Source organism: Cryptomeria japonica, chromosome 2 (genome assembly GCF_030272615.1).
Source record: "Cryptomeria japonica chromosome 2, Sugi_1.0, whole genome shotgun sequence".
Lineage (NCBI taxonomy): Eukaryota > Viridiplantae > Streptophyta > Pinopsida > Cupressales > Cupressaceae > Cryptomeria > Cryptomeria japonica.
The window spans coordinates 14,820,194-14,836,282 of NC_081406.1; the positions used below are offsets into that span (position 1 = coordinate 14,820,194).

At 36.4% G+C, this 16,089-nt stretch overlaps 1 protein-coding gene across 1 annotated transcript; it reads left to right on the forward strand.

The window, feature by feature from the left end:
• The first annotated feature begins 4,883 nt into the window (after positions 1–4,883).
• LOC131042103 (uncharacterized) lies at positions 4,884–8,119 on the forward strand. The gene is made up of 3 exons (XM_057975415.2): positions 4,884–5,263; positions 5,358–5,577; positions 7,690–8,119. The coding sequence occupies exons 1-3, from the start codon at positions 5,040–5,042 to the stop codon at positions 7,903–7,905; spliced, it is 660 nt and encodes a 219-aa protein (XP_057831398.1). The 5' UTR covers positions 4,884–5,039; the 3' UTR covers positions 7,906–8,119.
• The last annotated feature ends 7,970 nt before the right edge of the window (positions 8,120–16,089 follow it).

The following is a 16,089-nucleotide window of genomic DNA, read 5'->3' on the forward strand; positions in this document are numbered from 1 at the left end:
GTAATTAACCATTTAAGTACTTAAGTAATCTTGTCCTAAGGTGTTGTGTGTATGTGTATGTGCATGCCAAATTTATTTAACTAATTAACCAATAAAAAAAATCATTTAAATGTTAAAAACTAATATATTATTAAACATGTCCAAGGGGTTGAGCTTAACTGGTTAAAACATTGGGTTCTCACTGTAGAGACCCAAGTTCAATTCCCAATAGGGACATCTGAAGTGGAATTCTAGGTTGTAACTCTTGGCCTTCCATAGGATGGGGAAGGTCTTGGGGTCAATCTAATCAAACATAATAATAATAATAATAATAATAAATCAAAGATATGTAATGGGGATGGGGGCCCCTACTATGTCCCCACTGGTTCATAGCTCCAGTCAAAAGCTATTCAGTCTTCAGCCAATTACCGATCAAAAAAATGAATTATTAAACATTTAAAAAAATTAAAGCTAAAATATTATTAAGAATTAAAAAGGTAAACAACTAAAAACAAATAAACTATACAAATTTTTTTATGAAAAAAAAAAAAATTAATATTTTACTATTAATGCATTTTAAAAAACAAAAACAAAATTAAAAAATACTTACCCCCGAAATGCTTCTGACTGGATCCCCACCCCTATGATCTCCTCAGTCGTTGCTTAGTAAGCCCATCAATGAAAAATGAGGGGTTACGACTATTTCGCAACTTATATTGGGCAAGGGGTGTCCAACCGGAACCCTGTTGCCACGCTAGTGCTGTGTGGCTGCCACATTGGTCCGGTTGGAAGTGTTCCTACTAGAACACTTCCGACCGAATCCCTTGGGTTAGCCCCAAGTGCGACACAAATATGTACTTTTACCCCCTAATATCTTTATATCCTTGTCTACCTCTCTATATAGCATTTCTTATATTTTTTTATCTTTCTATCTTTCTATCTGCTCCTCTCTCATTATTTCCATATTTCTATTTCTATTTCTCCTTCTCCCTCTTTCTATCTCCTTCCATCTCCTCCTCTCTCTCACCCCAAATTTTCAATTTATATGCTCTCTCTCTCTCTCTCTCTCTCTCTCTCTCTCCTCAACCCATCATTCCCTCCTTTTATATCTCTCAATTGGAACCTTGTTGCCACGCTAGTGCTGCGTGGCTGCCACATTGGTCTGGCTGGAAGCGTTCCTACTAGAACACTTCCGACCGAATCCCTTGGGTTAGCCCCAAGTGCGACACAAATCTGTACTTTTACCCCCTAATATCTTTATATCCTTGTCTACCTCTCTATATAGCATTTCTTATATTTTTTTATCTTTCTATCTTTCTATCTGCTCCTCTCTCATTATATCCATATTTCTATTTCTATTTCTCCTTCTCCCTCTTTCTATCTCCTTCCATCTCCTCCTCTCTCTCACCCCAAATTTTCAATTTATATTCTCTCTCTCTCTCTCTCTCTCTCTCTCTCTCTCCTCAACCCATCATTCCCTCCTTTTATATCTCTCAACTTCTCCTTTCTCTAATGCATACAAATTGCATGTTTCTCCCTCCCTATTTCTATCTCTATCTATATATCTATCTATCTATTTTCCCCCTTCCTATCTCTCTCCCTCTCTCTAAATCCTTCTCTCCATTACTCATCTTTGTCACCTTCTTCATCTCTCATTATTTCCCTCTTTATCTCTATCTCCATATATCTCTCCCTCTCTATATCTATATATCATTATCTCCACTTCTCTCTCTATCTCTTATTCACTCCACCTCTCTTGTACAATATATATATATATATATATATATATATATATATATATATATATCTTTCTTCCTATCACTCTTTGTCTATCTATATTTCTCTCTATCTATATCAATCACTCCCCCTCTCTATCAATTAATCTATTTTCCCTCTCTCTATCTCTTTATATCCATATCTTTCTCTACCTCTATCTGTTAGATATAGATGAGAAGTTTGTTGGAATAATGTGTTGTCATTGATTCCAACATATTCTTCTATGTATTCCAGTGTTGTAGTCAAATTAAATAAGTTGGTTTGGCTAGTGTCTTGCAGATGAGTTGTTGCGGTTTAATGGGTTTTGAGATAAGTATTTCTAGTTGATTCAGCTAAAGTTTCAATGGCTCACATGATGATTTGATCGAGTTATGAGGTCCGATATTGCAATTGTTTTTTAGTTGTTCAATATTTTGATTTCTTCTCTGCATTGCTCCATAATTGCAATATCTTGGTTTGTGAATTTGGCAGAGTGTTTGGGACGTTCATATGTGTCCTCAATTTAGATGGTTCATGATTTGGAGGTTCACAAGTGAATCTTTCAGTTTGACAGTCAGTATAGTTGATGTTCTTGAGGTTCGATATATTGATGATGAAGATTCTAGTATGTGGTGATGTTGTGGTTGTTGCTAGTGTAATTCATGATGATTGTGGATGTTTCTGGATCGTGTTCTATCCATGTTGATGGTCCACATTGACTGTGTGCGTGTTATTGATCATTTTCTTGATCCGGTGGTGTTCTTCGTGTTATGCGACATTCATGGTGATTGTAGCGTGTTGCGAATGTTTGAGGCATAATTCTTGGAGGTGTTTCTTGCGTGCGGTGTTGATTTAGGTCCAGACCATGTCTTAGCTGACATTGTTTTAGTCCACATGTATTGTTGTAGCGTGTGAGGTCACATTTTTGTAATTTGTGTTGAGGGTTGAGCTGACCTTGAAATATAGGTTGATGACTTGTATAAATAAATGTAATAATCATGTGTGAGATGTATCTGCATAGTATTTGCGAGTGTGTGATCGAGTAAGTGTGCGAACAAGTGTTTTGATCTTTCGGAAGTGTGGTAGAGAAGATCAGACTATGCTTAATCGGAACTATAACTAGGCATGAGGAGATGCTATTTTATTAGTTCATGATCCTCTGGATGTAATCTGAATGTTTTTGTAAGACAACGAGTCTTCCTCAGGGTTGTAGCGCTTCTTGTTTTGTGATTTGAGCAGTGAGCTTTAGGTAGTGTGCCTAAATGTGTGTGCATTACCCATTGTAATATTTCATTTACTTCTAATAGGGTATTATCTCATTGTGGGTAGGTTCCCACCGTGGTTTTTCCCTTAACCGGGTTTTCTACATCAAAAATCTTGGTGTCATGTGTGTTATTAATGTGGCGTTGATTTGTACTTTCATTGCTAATTATCACATTTGAATTTAATTTTGAGTTGTGTAGAGTTTGTGAGCAAATTGATTCACCCCCCTCTTAGTTTGCTCCTTGTTGCCAACACTATCTCCTTATCTCCCCATCTCTCTCCTTATCTCTCTATCTCTTTCCCTATCCCTCTCCATATCTCTCTATAGATATATATGGGCCCTCCCTCTCTCTACATCCCCTCCTCTCTATTTCTCATCATTTCTCCCTCCCTCATTCCCTCCCTATCCATCTATCTATCTATCTATCTATTTTTTCTATCTCTCTCTCTCCCTTTCTCTTCGTGTATATCTATATATATTTCATTTTCCCTTCCAATATATGTCTATCTCTCCTTCTATCTCCCCCTACTTCTCTCACCCTCTCTCCATCTCTATTTCTCTATCTCTAGCTCTCTTTATTTTTTCATCTCTTTATATCTCTCCCTCTCCCTCTCTCTCTATATATCCTTATACATCTCTCTACTAGTCTATCTCACCATCTATATATATTTCTATCTCTCTCTCTTCCTTTATAAATCTCTCTATCTCTTCCTCTCTATGGCCACCCCTCTACCCCATATCTTTCTATATTTATCTCTCTCTACCTCTCTCTTTCTCTCTATCTATTTTTCCCTCTTCCTCTCTTGCTCTATCTTCATCTCTACCTCTACCTTCCTCTCTTTCCTCCATCTCTAGACATGTCTTCCCTATCCATCCATCTATCCTTCTCTCTCTCTCCTTCCTCTTTTTATACCTATACCTATACCTATACCTATATCTATTTTCCTCTGTCTAAATTTTTTCTTTCCTCTATCCCTTTGTCTCCATATCTCCCCCCCTCTCTCCCTCTATTTATTTTTCTCTTCTATCCCTATATATTCTTCTCTCCTCTCCCTCCTTGTATCTTTGCATATCTCTTTTCTTCTCTCTATCTTCCTCCTCTTTCTTTGTCTCTCCATCTTGCTCTCCTCTTTCTCCATCTTTATTTTTAGCTCTATCTATACTTCTATATTCTTCTCTATCTCTATCTCTTTACCCATCTCTCTTATGCTCTGACAGCCTCTATCTCTTCCTATTTATATCTCTATCTCTATCTTTATTTCCCTCTCACTTTATTGCAAACATAACATGAGCATATTGGTAATGAATTTTGATTATCTTCTCGATTGAAAGATTTGGTTTTAATTATGATTGGATCCTTGTAAGTAGATGCATAGTTCATTTGAATCTATCACTTCTCCATTGAGACCTTTGTTACACAAACAACATCATGGCCGATCGATCGACCCCATGTAGTACACAAATTAATGCAAAAAATAGACCAATTTTGCCCTAATTGACTTTCCATACCTCTTCGACATACCCATTGCACACCAAGATGCTATTGCTAGTTTAATTTATATTTTATTATTACTTTAAATTTGCAATTAAAGAAATAAAAATTGGATGAAAAAATTGCTGTGATTACAAAATTGTGATTCATAAACGAGAGAAATTTATTAAGAAGATAAAACTTTATAATATTTATTTGTTAAGACAAATAAAAAGAATGCTCTTGTAACATGCGACAAAACAAGAATATTTTCCGGAGCACTTCTCTGTAACAAAAATGCACCCTTTTTTTCCCAATTGAATGAAGAAAAATGCATCCTTGTAATTCCACGTGGTAGTTGAAGATTAGAAATATATCCCTTTCTGTGTTTGGAACTACATAATAGCCGTAGAAAAGCAGCTTATGGAAAAAGACTTTGTAATTCAATGGCAAGAAGTATGGTTAGAAATTAATTCAAGATTGGGTGGCGAGTAGGAGGTTTAACGCCATACTGACTACTATTTATTTCCTCCTCATTGAATTGGGTATTGGATTTTAGGAGCTACGAAAATGGCCTGGTTAACTCGTTTTGTCGTGATGGTTGTATTTCTAGCTCTCGGCATAGTGGTATCTCCAGAAACGTTTGGATCAAAATCTGCAGGTCAAGCGGGACCCTCTGCAGCAGTTGGAGGGTATTTTGCTGTAGCATTGAAATTGGCCCATTTGCTGAGTTTTGCCACAGCTTGGGGATCAGCACTGTGGGTAACCTTCATTGGTGGGATCATCATGTTCAGGTAAAACCCAATTCATTTTTTTACAGTGCTATTGTTTCTTTTGTGGAAAGAGCGGTGTTTCAAAACCTATCCTCACATTAATTTTTGGATGCAGGACACTGCCTAGGCATCAGTTTGGTAATCTGCAAGGAAAAATGTTTCCTGCCTACTTTTCTATGGTAGCTGTGTGTGGGGCAATTTGCCTTGCAGCATTCAGTCTGATGCATCCCTGGGCTTCTGCCTCTTCTGTGGAAAAATTTCAAACGGGGTTGCTGGTATCTTCTCTGGTGTTTACTCTCACCAATATATTCATTTTCATGCCGATGACAATGGATGTAAGTTTATTCACGCCTTTCCTCTCTCTTGGGAGTATCAGAAAGACTTAGCTGTATTTCCACTAGATACAAATGTTTACAAAGTTCTAGGTCATGTTTAGGACACAGGAATGGAAATATCCTAATGTTGTGAAACATGAGATTTGTTGTTTTGTTGTTTGTGTTGAGGCATAAGGGAGTCATGTATCATGTACGTTGGGCTTATTGTCACAATCCCCTTCTGCTAATGGTGGTCATGCAACAATGGAAGTGGCTCTCATACAAAATAATGATTGATTGGTTGTGGATGAATATATTTGTTTGTTTGGCCACTTCTTCTCTTCTGTATTGAAAAATCTAAAAAAATATTCTTTTCCTACCAGCTTTAAAATAAAATACCTCAAGTAGGATGAACTTTAAAAACTGTAGTCCTGAAAATAATTCAATGAATGATATCAATTTTCCACAATCTATACTGATTCTTATTGCCCTTACTGGATTTGATTGTGTGTGATCCATCATCGGGATGAGTAGAAAATTTTCTGCTCTGTGAAATTGACTTTCTACTCCTTGAACTCTCTTATGATAGAACACATAGTGTGATCCGAGATGTTGATGCAAAAACACACACAATCGAATCCAGAAACAGCAGCAAGAATAATTCAATGACCAAAAAACACATCCACCTGTTCTGGAACAGTTCATAGCCTACTTTATAGTTTACATTGCAGTAATAAAAACAGTAGATATCCTTTTAGAAACAGAGATTCAGCAGAAAGGATTACAAAATGCATTTAAGCTAGGAGGGTAACAAAAAGGGATTTCCATTAAAACATAAACTAAAGGCCCAATCCCAAAGAACAAGTTTTAACAGTGCAGGGGCGTCACAAAAACACTATGTTTTCAGTATGCTGATAATAGACCCCCTATTTTCCCATCTCAAATAAAACCCCTCTAATCTGTTATCCTAACTGAAAGCCAAAGGTCTCAAAAAACAATTACCTGCTATGGCTTCAGCACTCCCGAATATTGCACAAACCAATCCCACTCGGGAGAAGGTGGTGCGGGTGAGGGCCACCTCTTCCTAGGTACACAATCTTTGTTAAATCGTAGAGTTGGGAAAAGATTCCTTTATTAATTAGATTAGATCCTTGGGCATCACGGATGACTGGCATCTGGTCCTAAGTTTGTACCGTTTGTTGGAAAATTTATCTACACTCAAGCTGTGCGCTTAACTATCCTGATATTGTAATGATTGCTTGGAAGGGGGTCTGCCGAAAGTTTCTTGGCAGGACTTACTGATAGAATTTTGGAGTGATTTGCAATAAAATGGGCATGTTCATGTTCAAATTTCATGTTTACTGCTACAATTCCATAGCAACAGGCATTCAAATCTGTATATTAAAAAATCATCAGTCAAAAACCATTAAATGGAGCTTGCCATTTTAGAAAATTATTCTTTAAAAATCGTTGAGTGGGTATTTCAAATCTTCCTGTTCCATTTCAGCAGTCATTTGAACCCTCTGGTTAAAAGAATCAGTACTCTAGATTTTAAGAACAAGTTCCATTTCTTCCCGTTTCTCATTTTCTAAAGTGCAAGGAACAATCTGTTCGTCAAAAGTAGAAGGTTATCCCTCTTCATGGGACAGCATATCCGGTTATCAGTTGAATCATCAGCCTTGCCAGCTAAAAATTAAAATTTTAATATCTGCATTGTGAAGCAGAGTGATTTGGACCTAGCAATAAAGATATTTGGGTGCTTCTGAGAATATCCTAGATTCATGTCACTGTGCCTTGGCACAATGCATATGATTGAGCTGCACTTCTTTTCTGTCTACTATTAAATTCTTTTGGGTCTTTGTGCATATGATTGAGTTGTTTGCTACCATTTTCTGTTCTTAACAATTTTACATATCACATGAAATTCATGAGAATCGTGACTCTGAATTCATGTCAAATTAAGGAATTGGGATCTTTACATCGATATTTATAATGCATTTTGGTTACCCCGCCCACCTCCTCCCCCAACCACACACACACACATATAGTAAGTAAAGCTATACGATTTGTCTCAAATGTATTTTCTTTTGCAGTTTCTGATGTTGGAAAATTGAATTAAATTCCTTCCTGCAGATGATGAGGGCCAGACACAAGATTGAACGAGAGGAAAATATTGGAAATGAGGTGGGATTGACAAAGAACCACGAAGTAGCAAAGCGTAATCCGAAATTGGCAGAAATAAACAAAAAGTTTGGCATGATTCATGGCTTATCATCGCTGGCAAACTTGCTGTCTTTTGGTGGCCTTGCCATGCATTCTTGGTATCTAGCTGATCGTCTTCTTCTGTAGCTGCAAGTTGTTTCTATTATGTATTAGTTTCAATTTCAGCCCTCTGGAAACCATTTTGATGACCATAAATATAAAGTTTATAATCCTCTGAACTAAATACATAGTCAAGATTTTCTTCCCTTGATTTGTTAAGGGCATGTTATCTTTGACTTCACATCTAATTTTTGAAAACTGAGAATGAATCAGGCAATAAGTAAAGCAACGTTAGCTCTTATTCTCAAAGATTCACCTTTCATGATCATATTTCGCAGGACTCTTGAGACTATTAGGTTGTGTTAAAATTTATATTTGGTTACGTGTGTCTTGCCCCTGTAAATATCATTGCTATGAGAACTGTTTAATGGCCTTTTCAGACCATTAGGTACTTAGAAGGATTTGATAGTATTTCGCTTTTAATATATATTTTATATTCAAATTATTCCATGTTTTAGAGCATTCTATTTTTCAAATCTCTTAATTTTGTATAGTTCCACTAGTTTACTTTTTGAGACATCTGTTCCATACATGTCCTCCCCAAATGTTTGAACATCCATGCAATGTTGTAAGATCTAGCAAGGAGATGGAGTATAGAAAGGTGTAATTATTCATAGGAAAATGAGTATGTCCACATTTTGCTCGCTGTATGTTCTGTAAGCTGTGACTGTGGACTGAACATTCTATTTGGAATGAAATTGTGATCAATGGAAATGCTTCTTTTAGAAAATGAGTATATCCACATTTGGCTTGGTATATGTTCCATATGCTGTGATTGTTGGACTGACCATTCTATTTGGAATGAAATTGTGGTCAATGGAAATGCTTCTTGTAGAAATTTTATATCATCAATGATGTAATGTCCCCATGTTGTAGGGTTTCTGTGATTGGTTACCAAATTATATTATAATAAAAGACACCGAGATTAGAGGAAATAGCTTAGGAAATATCAAAGCTATTGAAGCTTTTATTTGTTGAACATTTAACTGCATCCATTTACTTTTTGTTGAAATATTGAACATGTCCGTACCTACAAAAGAGTATCATACAAACCCTTATCAACCATGTATATGAAAGGAAGCTAAGGTGCAGATAACGCTTCCTAACACTAATCTAGTGAGGGAGATTGTACAAATTTTCTTTACAAATCTTCTATTACAGAAATAGAAATACATTCATAGGTAGCAAATAAACATGCATAAAGATAAACACAATGAACGCAAGATATATCGTGGGGAAAACCCTTTAGGGTTAAAAACCCCACACTCAAAAAGCACAGTACTTTGTATTCCAGTAACCAAATTCTTCCAATACAAATGCCAGCACTTAACTTCTTTAACAGGAGTCTACAACTACAACCCACAACCTGGATTAATTCCGGCAACACAACGCTTCACCTGCAAACATTACACATCTAACACTCCTCAAGATTACCTTTTATAGAGAAATACAACTCAAGAGGAAGCTTCTAGATGAAGCACCAAGATGGGGTCGTGCATAATGTTTGGCCCTATTTTTCGGCCACCAAAAAACATGCAAATGACACATGTACGTCTCCAAATGACTCCCCATTCAAACCTCCTAAGTTGGGCACTCAAAATTTATTATTTCGAGGTATGACAGATGCTCTGACGCTCTTACAGCTGTCATAACTTACAACACTTACAGTTGTAAGAGAATCCGTCATAAATGACTAATTTTAGCTTATCCTCTTACAACTCGTCATAACCCTCTCCATGCAAAAGGTATCTCCTGCCATTTGTCCATTTTGTCATAGGCCAACACTTGTCAAGATCCTCACGTGGGATGCCTACCTCCACATGTGCAACATATGTGTCATACAGTCATCGCCAAGTAGGATGCCACCAAGCCTGTGGATCCCACTAGACGACTAGACATTTGTAGGCAATAAATAAGATAATAAATAAATGCATTAGCCAATGTTAGGATTTGCAAAGGTTGAGACACCTTAATCTCAACAGTATAGGCCATGATGTCACACTAAATGAAGGCATGATACAGGGGAGAACTTGATGGACTGGGCATGTCATCTGACAATTTGTCTTCCAGAAATATCATCTATCAGTAGCTAATGCTGTATCAATATATTTTTACTTTACAGCTATGTTCCATTGAGTCTTGGGATAAGGGGATATGAAGACAGGTCTCATGGATGATGGGACCAAGGACCTAGATTTGTGGACAGTGGCTGGCGGTGGCCTAGGGATGAAGCCTTCAGGAGGGTCAAGAGGCAGTGCCCTCGGAGTGCTCCTTGTTATGGCCCCTGCCACCAAGCGCAATTTAAGGCCTTAGAAACCACATGAACCTTCATGGCACATACCATTTTTGCCCTCAACCGATGAAGATTTGGCTAATGCTCCCACTTTTGATGTTGCTCTCACTTTTCCTATTCTATTTCTCTAACACTTGCAGCTTGAAGCCTTGCTCAATGCTGTTGAAACTTGATATTGGTTCGTAGTGAGGCTGGGATCCTAATTAATCGCTTTTTTATGAGTACTTAGGGTGTGGGTGGGGTCCATAAACCATTAGGGTTAGAGTTAGTGGCCCAAATATTAAAAAATGCCTGATTTTCTTCTTTTTTTCCCAGCTGTTTAATGCAAGGATGGCTAGGAGTTTTTGGCACATTTGAGGGACACCGATGAGTCCCCTGAAGGTCCTGAGCACGTCTTGGTGTATTCTTGGACATCCTCATCTTGGAAACGGATGGATTTTCACGGAGGATGTGCAATATTATTTTACAGTTGAGTTAATTGACCCAACATAAGATCTCCCAAGTTAAGCATGTGTTGTTTTCATTAGAGTCTGAGATTGCATGCGTAGCACGACAATCACCCTTTGAGTAGGTGTATATTTATTAAGTTAATGTCTCCTATTTGAGGGAGACATCCCGGAAACATCTTCTAATAGGTGGTAGTGGTGGTGGAATGGCAAGGAGACGTTTCTTGGAGACTCCATGCCCTGGGTACATCCATGCACTGGATACAGCTGGATTTTCAGTGTGGCTGCATGCTTGTGGAACAGTGCTTTATAGTAAGTCTCCCAAGAAGTTTCGTCGAGTCTCCATGTCCTGGGGACGTCCATGCACTAGAAATGGCTGGATTTTCAGTGTGGATGCATCTTTGTGGAACAGTTGTTTATAGTAAATTAGTAGACTTAACTTAAAATCTCCCAAGATAAGCATGTTTTGTTTCCATTAGAATTTTAGAGTTGAATGCCTAGCACAATAATCACCCTCCGAGTAGGTGTATATTCACTGCTTTAAGGTGTATATCAACCTTAAAGCACGAATATATATATTCTGGTGAGAATGCTATACTTGTTGATATCAATATGCATCTTAAGCTACATTCTTACGGGAGCAAATGTGATTTGAAGAAATAGACAGCACGAAAGAGACCTACAAAAGATTGGAATATTTCTGTGTAGAAAACAGTTTATCTACCAAGAAAAGAGCAGACTTTTAGTATCATAAGGATAGAGGGACAATATAGATAATTTAGAATGCTAGGTCCTGAGCAATTCCAAGATAAATCACTTAACGTAAAGCATACAGCATATTGGGGTTCAAAGTATTCAGTGGATTTCTTTTAACATTCCATAGTAATTGTCAAATTGTCTTATTATCGTCTACAAATGAATTGTGACCAGCCTTGAGTCATAATCTCACTCAAGCATTTTGTATGATGCCATCAATCGAGTTGAACAAGTTATTTTGCTGATTACCTATGAATTTGATCTGTCTATCTTTACTCCCCTAAATTGATGGATAAAAGTGTTTTCCTCCAAAAGTAATATTTTAAAGCTAAACCCTAACTCCTAGACTGTCAATTGAAACCCTGTCAAGAGTCGGCTCTCATTGGAGAACAAAGGTCTAAAATAACAGAAAGAAGTGATTGTCTGATCCACACTTGATCTATGGTCCCTCGCTGCCACTGAAATGCCTTGTTATAAAGCTTTATTTTCTGATTGCTGATCTAAGTCAGATCGACGATCAACATTCCTCCAAAATGAATTTCTTGATGTGTCAAGAGACTTACAGCACTGGCCATCCAATCAACACAACGATATATGGTTATGATCAAAAGCTTTGTGAAATGGTCTCTACTGTTCGGTCCATTCATATTCATCTCATGATCTAGTGTTTCGTTGGCTATCATTCACCCAAACAACATTGTCAAACATCAAATACAAGCGCTAGCTGTTATATTAAAGTTGCATCTATGGTCGTTTTCCATCCATTTATCCAATAAAACTTGTCATATTCCCTCCATATCTTAAAGCATTTCCACTCATATAAAATTAAAGTAAAGATCAAGGCAGCTCTCTGTCATATATGTAATGCAAAACATCAAGAGTACTGTTGTTTGCTAGATCCAATTATAATTAATGGCTGGTCATTTTCAAAAGTTCTGCTTTGGTACCATTTTTAAATAAAACTTCTGCTAGTTTTTATTGAATAGATTAGGTGATCAACCAGCAAGATCAAATCTCAAGAAGTTGAATGCTGAAATGTTTGAATGTAATCGCCAAACCTAGACACTAAGATTTTGGTTAAGTGGAATGGAAGGCTGTATTTGATTTGCCAAAGGCTTTAAAGCTTTATAAATCGCTTCTGCTCAATCTATACTATTACCAGAGCATTAAGATTTTCATTTTGCCTTATACAGCCGAAAGCTTTCCAATTTGCTAGGAAAACCGAGGTCACAAGGATTTCCATAATAAAGATTTCAGTCCTTGAGGCCATGTAAACCAATAAGTATTCTGTGCATCAAACCCTATTTGAATTGGTTCTGTCATTTCTACAACTCAAGACCTGCAAAGTTTTTGTAGATTTTCTTTCGTCGTACTACAAAATTTGAACCAAAATCAGGCTCTTCACAAAATTTGTGAATTGCTGCTCGCTTTCTTTTTTGAACTCCAAAATTGAATGAAATCAGAAGAATTCTGTTTTCACACCCCATTACAGTTGTATTGGAAATTCTTTGGATAAATCCTTATCTGATTTTTTATATAAATGATATGAAATGTGAAGATCAAACTTTTTATAAATTATATAATTTATGAATCATTCATACAAAGGTTACATCTATCGTTCTTTGAAATGTAGCACTAGCATTTATCAATTCAAAATGCATTCATATGTAGAAATAAGTATCTAAGGAGTTATAAATAATGCCTTGTAGCTCTCATTATCTTTTACAATTTCCTCAATGTACCCAAAGAAGCCATCCATTTGGACATCAACCCAAAGCCAATTAATTTTGCAATAAATTGTCCATATTAAGAAATAGCCAGTTTGTCTTTGAATGACATCTTACTTAAAACATAACATTGAAATCCACATGTTGCCTAATATCTCAGTTTTGTTTCCAACTGAATTTCTTTCAATTTATGACTGAATTTCTAATCTTTATAAGGTCAATTATAATAGTAAGTAAAAATGATTATAATTAAGTTTGATTTTATATTATATTTTAATGTGTTTTATATTAGCTATATAGAAAATGTCCCATAGTCTAAGAGTTTATTAAAAGATTCTTTAACATTGGGATTTCCTCAATAAGATAAATACCTAACAAAGTCACAGGACACCAAGTTATAGGACACCAAGTTACAGACATGTAGAACGCCATTTAAGAAAACAATAGTAGCCTCATCAACCATTTTGTTATTATCTAGTCCTATCACTTTACAAGACAAAACAAGACCACCCTAAACTAATCCTTAGGATTTTATTATTAAAAGGCTCAACCATGCCATTGTCTATGCTCCTTTCACTAATTGATGATCTATTTAATTATAATACCAATTTCACTTCAATTTTTTTTTAACTTTCTTGTTTTCTCATCACACAATTCTCAACTATTCATGTAACAATGCTAGGATTTTTAAATCGAGTGAGTCCTAACACTTTGCTTAGATGATATTCCCATATATTGTTTATTAGAGTTTTCACTTTGCTTCTAGAATGACCATTGAGATACAAATCCCTACCTAAGTGATTTAGGGTTACTCCCTTTCATTTGGTCTAGTATTCTTGAAATTGTTTCAAGGGTTTTCCTTTTTCTACTCCCTATGGCCTTCCTAACTTTTTAAAGTGGAAACTAAGGATGTTTTAGCCTTATTGAGATTAGTGGCAGTCTTTCTTACTTGGCTAGGTTATTTTTGTACTTGCTGGCCCTCGACCAAGTCTAATGGAAGGGCTTCTTGTTGGGACAATCTTTAACTTAGGATTTCCAAAAATTCTCCTAGCAAGATTTTCAAGGATTCAAATTTTGAATTCAAAGTGGATTTCATAAGAAATAAGATATTTAAGTGAAGGACATGTTTACACATCCGAGGAATCACTTCAACTTCCTTGGTTTTATTCATTCTATATGATTTTTTATTGTTCAAATCTAGCTTCTTGAATGCTTAAGTTGTTTTGGTTTGCATGGATCTCAAGTTGTAATTACATTTATGAGGAAATGAAAGGGTTTTCTTCTCTTTTTCGTGCCTCACAAGGAGAGCAAATTAACGATATGTATAAAATTTCCCAATCACCTATTATAATTCAAAGTAGTTGCAATTGCTTATTCAAGCTTTGCCATATGGAGTCATAAATAGGTTTTGCAATAGATTTATCAGTTAAGATTAATGGTTCATATTCTCCTTGTTAGGCAATCAATAATGATTAACCCATTAGGGGTCAAGAAGTAGATCCCTTTATGATATATCTAATTACTCAATAAAAAAGTATTATTACTTTGGGTCACCTATTTAGACATTTGACCTTGTATTCTCTATCAAGCTTGATCAACCAATCAAGTGGCCCATCATCCTAGTTGTTAGATCAAACAAATAAATGACCAATGTCCATTTAATCATCAATAAGCGGGTCCTCCTTTGATGAGGTGACTAGGTGATTAATGGGATTTTTCACAATCATTTGTGGGCCCCTCGATGTATAACATGTAATATTTATGGCCATTAGATTAAAGATCAATAAATGTTAATTAGTTGGCTTAAGAAGTGGATCCCATACTTCATTGTCTTTAGGTCTTCAACTGATTGTTCAAAATTTGTTAAATTAATTATTCATCTTAAGAAAAAGCCTAACCATAAAGTCTATGAGGCAATTCTCCTTGCATGGCCATCCAAGCATAATAATTGTAACGAACTAAACCAATCCAAAGAGGCCTATTTCAAGGCATTTAAAAAACCCTTTTAAAATTACATGCTACAACTTGATTAAACTTTGCTACTCTTAATGGCTTCAATGATGAGAAGAGAATTAACATAGACCACAAACTCATAAACCTAAAATTCTAAGCCTAAATATGTGATCAAGGTCCTAATGTGCACATTTTTCTTGTAAGGACCCTCACATCCTAACCTTGTAGGCTTCAGACATTGTAATAATCAATTGTTTAGTTAGTAGCAAATATTAAATTATGTGGCTTTATCCCACATCAGTTGTATTTTGTAAGACAATTCTTATGAAGGTTTTAGATTGATGTTGCAATAAAACATTTAGCATTTTGAATCATATATTGTAATAGAGCATTTCTCTTGATGAGGTTGCCCACTTGAAGAGGCCCATGTTTATAGTTATTTTTTAAAGTATTGTGTTATTTTTGCATGCTTGTTCTATTTTGTTTTTGATTAAAAAAGCAACGTTAACTAGGGTGCTGACCCTTAACATTGTCATAGACTATCAAAAAAGAAAAGCCCGCAGGCAGAAAAAGACAACACATTGGAGCAAGTCCGGGATTAACAAGGTTGAACAAAGGAAACTTGTCCAACCATCAACAAAACAGATCCAACTCAAGAATGGGTGTGGACACCTGATCCTTAAGGGGGCGGGGAGGACTTCCCCTTTCACCTGCGACAAACAACAGTCCAAGTGATGCTGTTATCGAGGCCATTAAGGGAATCACCAAGCGGTAAGGAACTCACTTGCAAACCATCAGTAAAGCCAACAACAAGCTGTTGCGAGACAACAACTGATTGCTACAGAACAAGAGTTAGTTGCAAAACAGAAGGTTGTTGCAGAGCATTAGGAGCAGGACCAATAGGTGTAGAGCGAAGCTGCAAATTAGAGACAATAGGGTCCGTCAGGACAAGAGGAGACAAAACGGTTGGATCGACAACAACATCAACAATAGTAGAAGGCACCTTGTCCTCCTGAGAGGAACCATCCAAATCAGA